Source organism: Aegilops tauschii, chromosome 7, assembly GCF_002575655.3.
Source record: "Aegilops tauschii subsp. strangulata cultivar AL8/78 chromosome 7, Aet v6.0, whole genome shotgun sequence".
NCBI classification, from domain to species: Eukaryota; Viridiplantae; Streptophyta; class Magnoliopsida; order Poales; family Poaceae; genus Aegilops; species Aegilops tauschii.
The window spans coordinates 616,412,858-616,429,268 of NC_053041.3; the positions used below are offsets into that span (position 1 = coordinate 616,412,858).

Below are 16,411 nucleotides of genomic sequence, written 5' to 3' on the forward strand. Positions count from 1 at the left end.
GCGTGAGGCAGTGCTCGCGGTTGGAGACCGAGGCTGAGTAGCGGCCAGACGCGCAATCCGTTAGAGCCCGGCCGTGCCACGCGCGTGCGAGCGCGTCGTGGGCGCTGGCCACGGCGTGCGGATTGATCGTGCGAGCTGGGTAGAGTGGAGGGCGTGGCGTGTATGCATGCACGTATAAATACCTCTTCCTGTGAACTGATCCAGTGTGGAGCCGAGCCAGCCATGTAGCCATTGAAAAGATAAGGAAGATTAGGGCGTGCGGGCGCCCACGGCGGTGTTCGTGCGCCCACGGCGGTGTTTGTGCGCCGGCCCGGAATTTCTTGTGTCTTGTGTCTTCTTTTACCTCTAGTCGAGAGTGAGAGAAGGCTGCGGTTCCAATAGAGAGGACGCATGGCTCGGTCCACCTCACCTCACCTACCGAGGATCGCTTCGTTTTGGCAAGTCAATTCCGCCAAAACGTCTGTGCGTCACACCGGCAGCGAGTCCACCGCACTGCACCATGCATCACCAGCTAGCTAGCTAGCACACACGGCGCGTCCGTCTTTTTCTTTAGAAGAATCACATGACAAGTCCGCCCCTTTTTTTTAGAATCACATGGCGCATGCAGCCGGATTACATTACGCACGCCATGCAGTAATCAATCGGCACATAAACCCCCTCCTACTCCTCCTCCTGAACCCAACCGTCCCATCTGCTCCTTCCACACAGATCCACAGGCCGATTTTCTCCTCCGGAGGCCGCCCGGCGATGATGCAAGCCACCACGGCGGCGGCGGCGGCGCAGCTGCTAACAGGCAATCACGTCTCTTCGATCGATATATATATGATTCTTCCTTGTCTCGGAGAGATCTCGCTCGGGTCCTTTTGTTGGGTTAGATTAGATTAGATTTCGTTTTCCGAACTGTGGGTCAGATTTGATTTGATTTGATTCGGATTGAGGGTTTTTATCTTGACTCGGCACCGGCCGTTCCGTCTTGTGTGGTGCAGATACGAGGAGAAGGCCCAGATGTAGTAGGGCTCGGCTGGGAGCGACGAGATTATCCTGGCCAGGTATACGTCCGCTCTGTATCTTGATTGATTGATGATTTCCCTGCTGTTGTTGTTTTATCTTCTTTAGGTCCAAATCAAAGATTCCAGACAGGAAATGGAGAACTGGGGAATGAGGGGGGAAGCTCTGAACCGCGGATATGGATTCAGAGATTGCATAATTGAGAAAATTGTGTGCTGTTATGTTTTCTTCTTCAGAGGGATATGTGTTGCTATAGAAGAGAGGACGGGATTTAAAATGGGTGCTATGAACACAATTTTTCTCTCTAAATATAGAGGAACTGGAATATGAATGTCTTCAATTAGTATTCTTTTTACAACTGAGAACAGACTAAAAGCATAAAAGAGATTTTCTGTTGATACAAGTGTTGGAATATTCATATTTCTTACTGAAATGGAACTTATCAAGTCTGTTTTTTTTCCCTCCCCGATTCATTAACTGTTGTGTCGTCCATTTTGCAAATTGCAGGTCGATTTCCAGTGCAAGCTTTTGCAGGCCAGTGCCAAAGGCAAGTAAATCGTCTTCAGTATGACGCTGACCTCTCGTTGATCGGCATGCACGTTGCTAATCTCTGTTGGTTTGCTTCTTAACAGCAGTGCTGCTACTGTCACGCATAGATTCAGTGCCATTTCTCAAGCTACTAGCCCTAGAAGAAACACAAGGAGGCAGTGCAGCGATGATCAGTCAGCCCTCCAAGCTGGATGCAGCGAGGTTAATCGCGATCAACATGGTTACGACGTGAATCGGTTTGAGGAAATCAGCCAAGACGTTTCGAAGAAATTGTGCGCTTTCTACCAGTTCTGCAGACCACACACAATCTTTGGCACTGTGAGCTCTGGCATCTTTGGTTCCAGTGTACACATGTAGTTTTGATACACACTGCCAGATGCGCTGCTTCTTATTTGGATTGTATTGTTAGATCATAGGCATAACTTCAGTGTCTCTCCTGCCAATGAAGAGCCTAGATGATTTTACTGCAACGGTACTAAAAGGATATCTCGAGGTATTATAGATTTGTATCTCTTATGAGTAATATGCTTTGGAAATTGGTAATGTACGTAGCAATATGACATTCAGATTGACAAGGTAGTATTTTTTTTTCTTTGTGCGCAGGCTTTGGCTGCTGCTTTATGTATGAACATTTACGTGGTAGGGCTGAATCAGCTATATGACATTCAGATTGACAAGGTAGTATCTTTTTTCGGTTGCGTTTTGAAAAAAAAAAGGTACCTTCTTATTCCTTTATACTGTTGAATCATTTAGACTAATTATACTCTGTTTTGCAGATCAACAAGCCAGGTCTTCCATTGGCAGCTGGGGAATTTTCAGTAGCAACTGGAGTATTCTTAGTAGTCACATTCCTGATCATGGTATATTAGGTTCAACATAATGTTGCTCTAGTGTAAAAAAAATGGCTTCATGTCTAAATACTTAAGTTTTGTTGTTTCCAGAGCTTTAGCATCGGAATACGTTCAGGATCGGTGCCACTGATGTGTGCTTTAGTTGTCAGCTTCCTGCTTGGAAGTGCATACTCCATTGAGGTAAGTAGCACTTACCATGATGAGAATTGCAAAGTAAGTACCATAAATCCACCAAATGTCAAGTGACGATAATTTTCATCTCATATTTGATCCTTTTCAGGCTCCGTTGCTCCGGTGGAAACGGCACGCGCTCCTTGCTGCATCCTGTATCCTGTTTGTGAGGGCTATCTTGGTCCAGTTGGCTTTCTTTGCACATATGCAGGTACTCAGCACAACTACATACATATCTTCAGTAGCACTGCAAATTCATACTTATTTTGCTTTCTCCGTTAGTGTTTGATGATTCATTTGGCAGCAACATGTTCTGGCAAGGCCCTTGGCAGCAACAAAATCACTTGTGTTTGCAACATTGTTCATGTGTTGTTTCTCTGCCGTCATAGCTCTATTCAAGGTAATTAAACATGCAACAACTTAATAGTTTTGTTAACATCAAACATATCTTTTAATTTAAATGTCCTGAGCTTTCAGGATATTCCTGATGTTGATGGAGACAGAGATTTTGGCATCCAATCCTTGAGTGTGAGATTGGGCCCACAAAGAGTAAGAATAGGCCCACATGTCACTAAAAGTGATCCTACAAAAATCAAATAAAACATATGCCACCATATATTGATACCAGTTTTGAACTCATTTTTTTACTACTGTAGGTGTATCAGCTCTGCATAGGCATACTGTTGACAGCCTATGGGGCTGCCACTGTAGTAGGAGCTTCATCCACAAACCTAATTCAAAAGATCATCACTGTAAGCTATCCATTCTTTAATAAAAGTCCAAAAATTATACAAACGTTTTATATAAGTTGAGAAATCTTCTTTTGTTACACTTTTGCAATGCATTGATCATCCAGGTGTTTGGCCATGGCCTGCTTGCTTTGACACTTTGGCAGAGGTCGCGACACTTTGAGGTCGAAAACCAAGCACGTGTCACATCATTTTACATGTTCATTTGGAAGGTAATCATTTAAGTTGATGGTTTATATTGTGCCCTCTCTCGGACATAATTAGACTTTAAGTAATGTATGCCTGATGATTATTTGCACTTTTTGTACCACTTGCATGCAGCTATTCTATGCAGAGTATTTCCTTATACCATTTGTTCAGTGAGGTCTGTACAAGGGCGAGCAGATGTGAACTACATATACATGTAAAACAATTATATGGGACCTATACTCAGGATACTCTGTCCAGTGCTTGGATTTTCCTTGTATTGTGTTATCTGTAATTTCATGGTCTAGAGGAAGAGGCAAATGTTGGATATGTAATTCAGATGTAGTACTTTGTTCACTTTCTCCGCCACTTGAGAGAAATTTCAGTTTGTTAGTTGAGGGGGACAAGATATTTCCCCTTGAATGTGCAAGTTAAGCTAGAAGTCAAGACTCTGGCATATTCATGAGGATATAAGAAGTATTTTCGTGTCGTACTTTTATTGTCGTCGGCTATATACATGCTCAATTTATCTTAAGGGTGTGCCAGAACACTGTTAAAATGCCACAATTTACTCATTTTCCCTAGGCTCTTTTATTTTGAAATGGATGATATACCCCCATTTTACGTTGTCCATTCGATGAGATGCCCCCATTTACATGATTGGTCACTAATTAAACCAATCTAATCTTAATCTAATCTCATACATGTTGTTATTATGGTGAAGCAGCATAAAGTAGAAGATGGTTGCTCGTCCTTAATTGGTTGGTGTGCTATGACGCTAGTAGAAAACAGGGCTTTGGTTCGGGCCTGGCCAGTCCATTAGTCCCGGTTCAGTCACAAACCGGGACCCATGGGGGCATACGTCCCGGTTTGTGAGCCCAGGGGGCCGGCCGGGGCCTCGTGGGTATTGGTCCCGGTTCGTCTGGACCTATTTGTCCTGGTTCCTGGCACGAACCGGAACCAATAGGCCTCGCTCCTGGCCCACATCCATTGGTCCCCGTTCGTGGCTTGAACCGGGACAAATGAGTTGTCTATATATACCCCATCGCCGCAGCAGAGCACTCCACAGTGCTCTGTTTTTTTCTGGCCGGCGAGGGGAGAGCATTTGGGTGCTCTAGCTCACCTCCTATGCACATGAGGTGTTCGATGAAATGCCCGAGCCACACTAGTTAAGCTTTCTCCTCTCGAAGCTCGACCCTCCAAGCTCCATTTTCCCCGAGATTTGCATAGGTTTAGCTGTCCGTCACGTCCCGTCCCCGTCTTCACCGCCGTCGATCGCCTGCGCCGATCTCGTCGCCGGCACCACCGTGGTGAGCCTCTTGTTCTTATCTTCTTTCTGAAAGAAAAAATATTCTTACTTTAGATAGATACTTGTCTAATTTTCTTACTTTTATTATTGCTTGTTATTATATAGTGCTATGGTTTTGGTATCCGCCCCCGTCGGCCCACGTCTTGTCTATGATTCGGATGTGGTATATATTATCTTTTTATAACTATTTGGTTCATTTATTGTTTATGTCAATTATGCCGACCAATGTGACATAGATTTTATTTATGTAGGAGGTAGTTGAACCGGAAATTCCAACCGACCCTATTGTCGAGCGGTTAAATTTAGTTGAAGAAGAAAACAATTACTTGAAGGAAAAAATAAAAAAAATTGAGGAGGAGAAGATGATATTGGAGTTGCATGTCGCGGATGTCGTCGATAATCACAAGATCAAGATGGATGCAATGCGGTTGAAGATTAGAAAGATTAGAAAATATGACATTCATACCGAGGCTTGGTATCATTATGCCGTTGGATCAATTGTTACCTTGGTTGTGATTATGATCGCATTTGTTGTTGCATTGAAAGGTTTTCCATAGTTTCAATCTATGGTTTAACTAGATGATCTGGAGACCTATATGTTGTTCAATGAGAACTATGTATGTACTTTGTTTTTAATGTGATGATGAACTTCTATTAATTTGGTCACTTATCTATCCATGTGAATCTATAATGGTTTTTGACACATATAATTATATATAATGCACGCAGTGCATCCAATTTTTCCCATAACCCTCTCAACTTTTTACCACATGTTATGTGGGTGAAATGATGATACCATGCCAACTATCAACCTTTTCAGAGTTCATTTGTAGTGCTTTTCAATTTCAGGGTCATTTAGCTCAAAAAAATTAGTAAATGCATGAAAAATAACAAATGAAGTCAGAAAGAAATTGATGATGTGGCTTTGAATGGTGCATTTTGAACACACAAAAAGTCTGGAGTTTAAATAAGTTCGAAAAAATGAAATCCCTTTGTAACAGACGAGTTTCCGTATGAAACCCTGATACTTCGAAAGAGATTGTCCGTTTTGTACACAAAGTGCATCTAGTTTTTGCCGTAACCCTCTCAACTTTTTTGCACATGTTATGTGGGTGAAATGATGATATCATGCCAACTTTCAACCTTTTCAGAGTTCATTTGAAATGCTTTTGAATTTCAGGGTCTTATAGCTCAAAAAAATCAGTAAATGCATGAAAAATAACAAATGAAGTCAGAAAGGGTTGAAAATTGATGATGTGGCTTTGAAAGGTGCATTTTGAACACACAAAAAGTCTGGAGTTCAAATAAGTTCAATATAATGAAATCCTTTTGTAACAGATGAGTTTCCGTATGAAACCCTGATACTTCGAAAGAGATTGTCCGTTTTCTACACGAAGTGCATCTAGTTTTTGCCGTAACCCTCTCAACTTTTTTGCACATGCTATGTGGGTGAAATGATGATACCATGCCAACTTTCAACCTTTTCAGAGTTCATTTGAAATGCTTTTTCAGGGTCTTATAGCTCAAAAAAAATCAGTAAATGCATGAAAAATAACAAATGAAGTCAGAAAGGGTTGAAAATTGATGATGTGGCTTAGAATGGTGCATTTTGAACACACAAAAAGTCTGGAGTTCAAATAACTTCAAAAAATGAAATCCCTTTATAATAGATGAGTTTCCGTATGAAACCCTGATACTTCGAAAGAGATTGTCCGTTTTGTACACGAAGTGCATGTAGTTTTTGCTGTAACCCTCTCAACTTTTTTGCACATGCTATGTGGGTGAAATGATGATACCATGCCAACTTTCAACCTTTTCAGGGTTCATTTGAAATGCTTTTGAATTTCAGGGTCTTATAGCTCAAAAAATCAGTAAATGCATGAAAAATAACAAATGAAATCAGTAAATGCATGAAAAATCAGTAAATGCCAACTTTCAATCTTTTTAGAGTTCATTATAATAAAATAATTATCAAAGTATTTTCGGTTCAAAACATTAAAAGCAAAAAGAATTTTAGAAAATAACTTTTTCTGTTAGAAACTTTAATAGCAAAAAGAATTATCATAAAATAAAGTAAATAATTAGAAACAAAATAAAATAAATAAGTAGAAACAAAAAAATTAATAAATAAGTAGAAACAAAATAAAATAAAATAAACTTTAATAAAATAAGTAGGTAGAAACAAAATAAAATAAACTGTAATAAAATAAATAAGTAGAAACAAAATAAAATAAAATAAACTTTAATAAAATAAATAAAAATAGCAACAGTATGTATTTCGTTGTAAGTAGAAACAAAATAAAAAATAAAGCAACAAAGAAAACAAAGAAAACTGGAAAAAAAATTAAAAAAATGCCACCTAATAGGCCAGCACGGCGTGAATACGACTAGAAACCCAGCTAGTTGGGCCAGGATTCTGGCCCGCGGAAGGCCCAGCAGGCCCACAGGCATAGCAGTGTCATATTAGGCCCATAGGCCTGCAGTTCAGAGGAGTTCGAGAGGGAAGAGGCAGCGAAGCTTATAAACAGGTGCGGGGCGCTCTCAACTAGCAAGGTGGGACTAAACTCCCACCACCACGCCGCTGTGCAAGGCTATTGGTCCCGGTTGGTGGCACGAACCGGGACCAATGCCACCCTTTGGTCCCAGTCCGTGGCACCAACCGGGACCAATGCCCCCCTTTAGTCCCGGTTGGTGCCACCAACCGGGACCAAAGGCCTCTGCTTCCCGCCCTTTGGGCTGTTGAAAAGAGACCTTTGGTCCTGGTTGGTGGCACCAACCGGGACTAAAGGGGGGCATTGGTCCCGGTTGATGCCACGAACTGGGACAATGCTTCGTCTATATAAGAAAACACTTAGAAATTTTCATTCAGTTTGATCGATCTCCTCGTCCTCTCCTCCGACGGCGCCGCCAGGCTGCTCCTCGTCCTTGTCGCCGCCGAGCCCTCTGAATCGCGTCGTCGCCTCCCCGAGCCCGCGCCGTCCTCGTCGCTGGCATCCCCGAGCCCGCCGTCGTCGTCCCCGTCGCCGCGTGCCTCCCCGAGCCCGCCTCCTCATCCCCGTCGCCCCGTGCCGCCCCGAGCACGTCGTCCCCGTCACCGTGTGCCACCCCGAGCCCGCCGTCCTCGTCGCCGGACTCCAGCCATCGCCGCCCCCCTCGAAGTGAGCCCCCTGAGGGAGTCCTGGACTAAGGGGTCCTCGGGCGTCCGGCCTGTTATCCATGGGCCGGACTGATCGGCTGTAAAGACACGAAGACCGAAGACTATACCCGTGTCCGGATTGGACTCTACTTGGCGTGGAAGGCAAGCTAGGCGGCTGATTATGAAGATTCTCTCTTATGTAACCAACCTCGTGTAACCCTAGATCTCTTCGGTGTCTATATAAACCGGAGAGCATAGTCCGGATAGGACAGATTCATTACCATATACTCATAGGCTAGACTTCTAGGGTTTAGCCATTACGATCTCGTGGTAGATCAACTCTTGTAATACTCATATTCATCAAGCTCAATCAAGCAGGAAGTAGGGTATTTCCTCCATAGAGAGGGCCCGAACCTGGGTAAACATCGTGTCCCCTGTCTCCTGTTACCATCGATCCTAGACGCACAGTTCGGGACCCCCTACCCGAGATCCGCCAGTTTTGACACCGACATCGGTGCTTTCATTGAGAGTTCCACTGTGCCGTCGACGAAAGGTTTGATGGCCCTTTCAATCGTCAGTAATGGCACGGTCCAGGGAGAAACCTTTCTCCCCGGACAGATCTTTGTATTCGACGGCTTCGTACTGCGGGCCAATTCGCTCGGCCATCTGGAGCAGATCGATAGCTACACCCCTGGCCATCAGGTCAAATTCGGAAGCCTGAACTACGTCGCGGACATCCGTGGAGACTTGATGTTCGACGGATTTGAGACCGCGACAACCGCTCCCCTTCGCCCCGATGAACATGGCTTAAACCTGTCATCGGGCCGCATCCAGGAGATAGCTCCTGTAACAACTCTGGCCCTAGATCCGGAGCAGATCAAGTCGTTCGAAGATGGGAAACTCAACCCCATCAAGGGGGCTACCAATTCGGCGGCGTTGGAGCCGCATGCAGGTCCCACTTCATACGATACTTGCATCAACGGAACCTCGGACTTGTCTCCGGCATGGAGTTCCGAACCCTGCGAACCTGCGGATACTGAACTTGATCGGCTATCGATCTTCAAGTTCAGTGCCGCGGATATCTTTCAACACTCGCCCATGGGCGACCTGCTAAACTCACTAAACAACCTATCCCTGGCAGACGGCTCGTTGCCGAACTATGTTCGGTTCGACCTTACAGCGGATGATGGAGAATTTTGCTACCCACCCGCCACCCACTTCATAGCTAACGTCGAGGACCCAACCAACACGCCCGACCAGTGCTCCGAAGACATCGCCGGTCTGGACGACGATGAGGGGCAAAGCCAAAGCTTACTATCCGCTAGACACGGGGCGACCACTTCCTGGTATGACATGTGTATGGTAGACACACCCAAGGACGATCTCGACGATGACAAGGCAGATCCAGTCGAGGATAGACTTCCTGGTACACAGTCCGAACACCGGCGCCACTCTCAGTCACGTCACTCAAGAGAAAACAATGCTAGCATTGGAGGTGATAATACTCCAGACAATGAAGACCCTGTTGAGACAGGATCCGAACAGGAGGACCAGACAAGAGGACAGGATAGCCCTGATGAACAGGCCACATACGGAGACTCGGAGGATAGTAATTATCTTCCACTCTCCGAGGAAGAAGAGAGCCTCGGTAACGAGGAACTCATCGTACCTGAGGAACCTCTAGAACAGGAGCGCTTTAAACGCCGGCTCATAGCCACTGCAAGGAGCCTAAGGAGGAAGCAGCTGGAGCTTCAAGTGAGCCAAGATTTGCTCAACGATAGATGGACCGAGGTCTTGGCCGCCGAAGAATACGGCCTTAGCGTCCCAGGCAAAAGCCACCACAACAGTAGGTGGCTCCCTCAATATGATGGCAAGGCTTTGGAGCCCACACCACCATCGAATAAGCCAGTAGGCCGACCACAGTTCGGTCCGGAAAAAACAGCAGCCCCAGCAAAGCTGCAAAAAAGAATTCTTGAAAAAAATTGCAAGAATTCTTTTATAATAAGCACTCTTATCAATAGCAAAAATAGGGTTAGGTGGATAGGTATTGTGTAGGTCGGTAACTTTTTTCCATTTCCGAGGTCCAGAGGGGAAGACGAAGTACAGCCTAGTTCAGAGAGTCACGAGCTTGACACAGCGAGAATGGCTGCAACTGACAACTCCTGCATCTGAGATTGACAACTCTAGTAACATTTTCTTTCGAGGAGATCGAAAATCTCTGAATTTCTGCGAAACGAATTTACATATTTATTGCGAGGGGCTGACCTCTATCGCTCAGAGCACAAATCGTTGTGCTCCTCACTGCTCAAGAGACTTCTTATTTTCTTCTTACCCTTCGAGAAATCGGGGCAGAGTTGGCTTTGGGAGAAGAGAAGGAAGCTCTCGGGTTTAGTGATTCATACCTGTCCCCCCACTCAGAAAAAGTTTTCCGCCGGACGACTCGTAGGGGGTGAGAAGGGCTCGACCAGCCCTAGGTTGGGGATAATGAATTTTTCGAATCTTGTTGGGCGGTTGTGGCGGGATACGAAGTGCTCTGCTAAGCCAATACGAATGTTTACATACGAACCCACGCCAATACATACGAGTAGTAGGGGTATTGAAATTCTCATCAATTAAAGGTTAGGGCTCTGGGTGTCGCCTGACCAAAAAAATACTTAGGATTTCTTATTGTACTGATTGAACTCGACAAATTCTTGCCCTGCATAAGCAAAGGAAAAGAACTAGGCCGAAATTCGAAGTGAAATATCTAGAATATGCTTTACACTCCATTTTCACACAGGTGCTGGCTCACCCGATTGACGATTTTCAAAGATCTACGCCAAGCGCCTCGAAGCGGGGATCCACTTTTTACTACTTTAGAAAGTGAGAAGCCTTTGGCACCAACCCATCCGATGCCCCAGCCAGTAACAACGGTTATCTATTCGGACACAACAGACTCGAGCAGGCTCGGCCCGAAAACCGTAATCGGAGTCCACCGGAGGTGCTTCACAGTGTGGCCCAACATAGAGGAGCCGCACACCCTCTCTGCTTCACCAACGAGGTAATGGAGCATGAATTTCCAGACGGGTTTAAACCCATCAACATCGAATCAGACGATGGAACAACAGATCTCGCGGTATGGATTGAGGACTTCCGCCTCCATATCCACTTGGCTCGCGGAGACGACCTTCATGCCATAAAATACCTGCCTGATACGTCTCCAACGTATCTATAATTTTTGATTGCTCCATGCTATATTATCTTCTGTTTTGGACATTATTGGGCTTTATTATTCACTTTTATATTATTTTTGGGACTAACCTATTAACCGGAGGCCCAGCCCAGAATTGCTGTTTTTTGCCTATTTCAGAGTTTCGCGGAAAAAGAATATCAAACGGAGTCCAAACGGAATGAAACATTCGGGAACGTGATTTTTGGAACAAACATGATCTAGGAGACTTGGACCCTACGTCAAGCAACCAACAGGGAAGCCATGAGGTAGGGGGGCGCGCCTACCCCCCAGGCGCGCCCTCCACCCTCATGGGCCCCCTGTTGCTCCACCGACGTACTTCTTCCTCCTATATATACCTACGTACCCCCAAACGATCAGATACGGAGCCAAAAACCTAATTCCACCACCGCAACCTTCTGTACCCACGAGATCCCATCTTGGGGCCTGTTTCGGAGCTCCGCCGGAGGGGGCACCCATCACGGAGGGCTTCTACATCAACACCATAGCCTCTCCGATGAAGTGTGAGTAGTTTACCTCAGACCTTCGGGTCCATAGTTATTAGCTAGACGGCTTCTTCTCTCTTTTTGATCTCAATACAATGTTATCCCCCTCTCTCGTGGAGATCTATTCTATGTAATCTTCTTTTGCGGTGTGTTTGTTGAGACCGATGAATTGTGGGTTTATGATCAAGTTTATCTATGAACAATATTTGAATCTTCTGAATTCTTTTATGTATGATTGGTTATCTTTGCAAGTCTCTTCGAATTATCAGTTTGGTTTGGCCTACTAGATTGATCTTTCTTGCAATGGGAGAAGTGCTTAGCTTTGGGTTCAATCTTGCGGTGTCCTTTCCCAGTGACAGTAGGGGCAGCAAGGCACGTATTGTATTGTTGCCATCGAGGATAACAAGATGGGGTTTTTATCATATTGCATGAATTTATCCCTCTACATCATGTCATCTTGCTTAAGGCGTTACTCTGTTCTTATGAACTTAATACTCTAGATGCATGCTGGATAACGGTCGATGTGTGGAGTAATAGTAGTAGATGCAGGCAGGAGTCGGTCTACTTGTCTCGGACGTGACGCCTATATACATGATCATACCTAGATATTCTCATAACTATGCTCAATTCTGTCAATTGCTCAACAGTAATTTGTTCACCCACCGTAAAATACTTATGCTCTCGAGAGAAGCCACTAGTGAAACCTATGGCCCCTGGGTCTATCTTCATCATATTAATCTTCCAACACTTAGTTATTTCTGTTGCTTTTTACTTTGCTTTTATTTTACTTTGCATCTTTATCATAAAAATACCAAAAATATTATCCTATCATATCTATCAGATCTCACTCTCGTAAGTGACCGTGTAGGGATTGACAAGCCCTTATCGCGTTGGTTGCGAGGATTTATTTGTTTTGTGTAGGTGCGAGGGACTCGCGCGTAGTCTCCTACTGGATTGATACCTTGGTTCTCAAAAACTGAGGGAAATACTTACGCTACTTTGCTGCATCACCCTTTCCTCTTCAAGGGAAAACCAACGCAGTGCTCAAGAGGTTGCAAGAAGGATTTCTGGCGCCGTTGCCGGGGAGGTCTATGCAAAAGTCAACATACCAAGTACCCATCACAAACCCTTATCTCCCGCATTACATTATTTGCCATTTGCCTCTCGTTTTCCTCTCCCCCACTTCACCCTTGCCGTTTTATTCGCCCTCTCTTTTCCGTTTGCCTCTTTTTGCCCGTCTCTTGTTTGCTCGTGTGTTGGATTGCTTGCTTGTCACGATGGCTCAAGATAATACCAAATTATGTGACTTTACCAATACCAACAATAATGATTTCCTTAGCACTCCGATTGCTCCTCTTACTGATACTGAATCTTGTGAAATCAATGCTGCTTTGTTGAATCTTGTCATGAAAGATCAATTCGCCGGCCTTCCTAGTGAAGATGCCGCTACTCATCTAAATAGCTTCGTTGATTTGTGTGATATGCAAAAGAAGAAAGATGTTGATAATGATATTGTTAAACTGAAGCTATTTCCTTTTTCGCTTAGAGATCGTGCTAAAGCTTGGTTTTCGTCTTTGCCTAAAAATAGTATTGATTCTTGGAATAAGTGCAAAGATGCTTTTATCTCTAAGTATTTTCCTCCCGCTAAGATTATCTCTCTTAGAAACGATATTATGAATTTTAAGCAACTTGATCATGAACATGTTGCACAAGCTTGGGAGAGGATGAAATTAATGATACGTAATTGCCCTATACATGGTTTGAATTTGTGGATGATTATACAAAAAATTTATGCCAGATTGAATTTTGCTTCTAGAAATCTTTTAGATTCGGTCGCGGGAGGCACTTTTATGGAAATCTCTTTAGGAGAAGCTACTAAACTCCTAGATAATATTATGGTTAATTATTCTCAATGGCACACTGAAAGATCTACTAATAAAAAAGTGCATGCGATAGAAGAAAGTAATGTTTTGAGTGGAAAGATGGATGAACTTATGAAATTATTTGCTACTAAGAGTGTTTCTTCTGATCCCAATTATATGCCTTTGTCTACTTTGTTTGAGAATAATAATGAAGCTATGGATGTGAATTTTGTTGGTAGGAATAATTTTGGTAACAACGCGTATAGAGGAAACTTTAATCCTAGGCCTTATCCTAGCAATTCCTCTAATAATTATGGTAATTCCTACAACAATTCTTATGGAAATTTTAATAAGATGCCCTCCGAATTTGAGACTAGTGTTAAAGAGTTTATGAATTCGCAAAAGAATTTCAATGCTTTGCTTGAAGAAAAATTGTTTAAAGTTGATGAATTGGCTAGGAACGTTGATAGAATTTCTCTTGATGTTGATTCTTTAAAATTGAGATCTATTCCTCATAAGCATGATATCAATGAGTCTCTCAAAGCCATGAGAATTTCCATTGATGAGTGCAAGGAAAGAATCGCTAGGATGTGTGCTAAGAAAGATTGCTTTATGAAAGCGTGTTCTTCAAATTTCTATGAAAATAAAGATGAAGACCTAAAAGTTACTGATGTGTCCTCTATTAATTATTTGTTTTGCAATATGAATCTTGATAATTATGGGACTGAATATGATCCACCTTTACCTAGAAGGCGTTCCAAAAATTCGGAGTTTTTATATCTTGATGCTAAAATTGATAAAAGTGGGATTGAAGAAATCAAAACATTAGATGTTAATGGACCCACTATTTTGGATTTCAAGGAATTTAATTATGATAATTGCTCTTTGATAGATTGTATTTCCTTGTTGTAATCCGTGCTAAATTCTCCTCATGCTTATAGTCAAAATAAAGCTTTTACCAGACATATCGTTGATGCTTTGATGCAATCTTATGAAGAAAAGATTGAGTTGGAAGTTTCTATCCCTAGAAAACTTTATGATGAGTGGGAACCTACTATTAAAATTAAGATTAAAGATCATGAATGCTATGCTTTGTGTGATTTGGGTGCTAGTGTTTCCATGATTCCAAAAACTTTGTGTGATTTGCTAGGTTTCCGTGATTTTGATGATTGCTCTTTAAACTTACACATTGCGGATTCCACTATTAAGAAACCTATGGGAAGAATTAATGATGTTCTTATTGTTGCAAATAGGAACTATGTGCCCGTAGATTTTATCGTTCTTGACATAGATTGCAATCCTTCATGTTCTATTATTCTTGGTAGACCTTTCCTTAGAATGATTGGTGCAATTATTGATATGAAGGAAGGGAATATTAGATTACAATTTCCATTAAAGAAAGGCATGGAATACTTCCCTAGGAAGAAAATAAAATTACCATATGAATCTATCATGAGAGCCACTTATGGATTGCCTACCAAAGATGGCAATACCTAGATCTATCCTTGCTTTTATGCCTAGCTAGGGGCGTTAAACGATAGCGCTTGTTGGGAGGCAACCCAATTTTATTTTTAGTTTTTTGCTTTTTGCTTCTGTTTAGGAATAAATATTTCATCTAGCCTCTGGTTAGATGTGTTTTTATGTTTTAATTAGTGTTTGTGCCAAGTTAAACCTATAGGATCTTCTTGGATGATAGTTATTTGATCTTGCAGAAATTTCCAGAAACTTTCTGTTCACGAAAACAATTGTTAAAAATCACCAGAACGTGATAAAATATTGATTCCAATTTCTTCTGATCAATAAACAAATTTTCTAGGTCTTCCTATATTGGATGATTTTTTGGAGTTCCAGAAGTTTGCGTTAGTTACAGATTACTACAGACTGTTCTGTTTTTGACAGATTCTGTTTTTCGTGTGTTGTTTGCTTATTTTGATGAATCTATGGCTAGTAAAAGAGTTTATAAACCATAGAGAAGTTGGAATACAGTAGGTTTAACACCAATATAAATAAATAATGAGTTCATTACAGTACCTTGAAATGGTCTTTTGTTTTCTTTCGCTAACGGAGCTCACGAGATTTTCTGTTAAGTTTTGTGTTGTGAAGTTTTCAAGTTTTGGGTGAAAGATTTGATGGATTATAGAACAAGGAGTGGCAAGAGCCTAAGATTGGGGATGCCCATGGCACCCCCAAGATAATCTAAGGACACCAAAAATCCAAAGCTTGGGGATACCCCGGAAGGCATCCCCTCTTTCGTCTACTTCCATTGCTAACTTTACTTGGAGCTATATTTTTATTCACCACATGATATGTGTTTTGCTTGGAGCGTATTGTTTGATTTGAGTCTTTTCTTTTTAGTTTACCACAGTCATCCTTGCTGTACACACCTTTTGAGAGAGACACACATGATTCGGAAAATATTAGAATACTCTATGTGCTTCACTTATATCTTTTGAGTTATATAGTTTTTGCTCTAGTACTTCACTTATATCTTTTAGAGCACGGTGGTGGATTTGTTTTATAGAAACTATTGATCTCTCATGCTTCACTTAGATTATTTTGAGAGTCTTAAATAGCATGGTAATTTGCTTAAATAATCCTAATATGCTAGGTATTCAAGAATAGTAAAAATTCTTATGAGTGTGTTGAATACTATGAGAAGTTTGATGCTTGATAATTGTTTTGAGATATGAAGATGGTGATATTAGAGTTATGCTAGTTGAGTAGTTGTGAATTTGAGAAATACTTGTGTTAAAGTTTGTGATTCCCGTAGCATGCACGTATGGTGAACCGTTATGTGATGAAGTCGGAGCATGATTTATTTATTGATTGTCTTCCTTATGAGTGATGGTCGGGGACGAGCGATGGTCTTTTCCTAC

At 42.5% G+C, this 16,411-nt stretch overlaps 1 protein-coding gene across 2 annotated transcripts; it reads left to right on the plus strand.

Annotated features, from left to right (window-relative positions):
- Positions 1 to 589: 589 nt before the first annotated feature.
- On the plus strand, positions 590 to 4,007 carry LOC109738157 (homogentisate geranylgeranyltransferase). 2 transcript variants are annotated; one of them, XM_040395057.2, is made up of 14 exons: positions 590 to 793; positions 987 to 1,049; positions 1,516 to 1,555; positions 1,644 to 1,875; positions 1,967 to 2,050; positions 2,161 to 2,235; positions 2,334 to 2,417; positions 2,499 to 2,588; positions 2,689 to 2,790; positions 2,884 to 2,979; positions 3,057 to 3,128; positions 3,236 to 3,331; positions 3,436 to 3,540; positions 3,650 to 4,007. In XM_040395057.2, exons 1-14 carry the CDS (start codon positions 595 to 597, stop codon positions 3,689 to 3,691), a joined length of 1,380 nt encoding a protein of 459 aa, XP_040250991.2. In that variant the 5' UTR covers positions 590 to 594; the 3' UTR covers positions 3,692 to 4,007. The 2 variants fall into 2 exon arrangements, with proteins under 2 accessions (XP_040250991.2, XP_040250990.2); XM_040395056.2 differs by having other exon boundaries at positions 591 to 793; positions 1,641 to 1,875.
- The last annotated feature ends 12,404 nt before the right edge of the window (positions 4,008 to 16,411 follow it).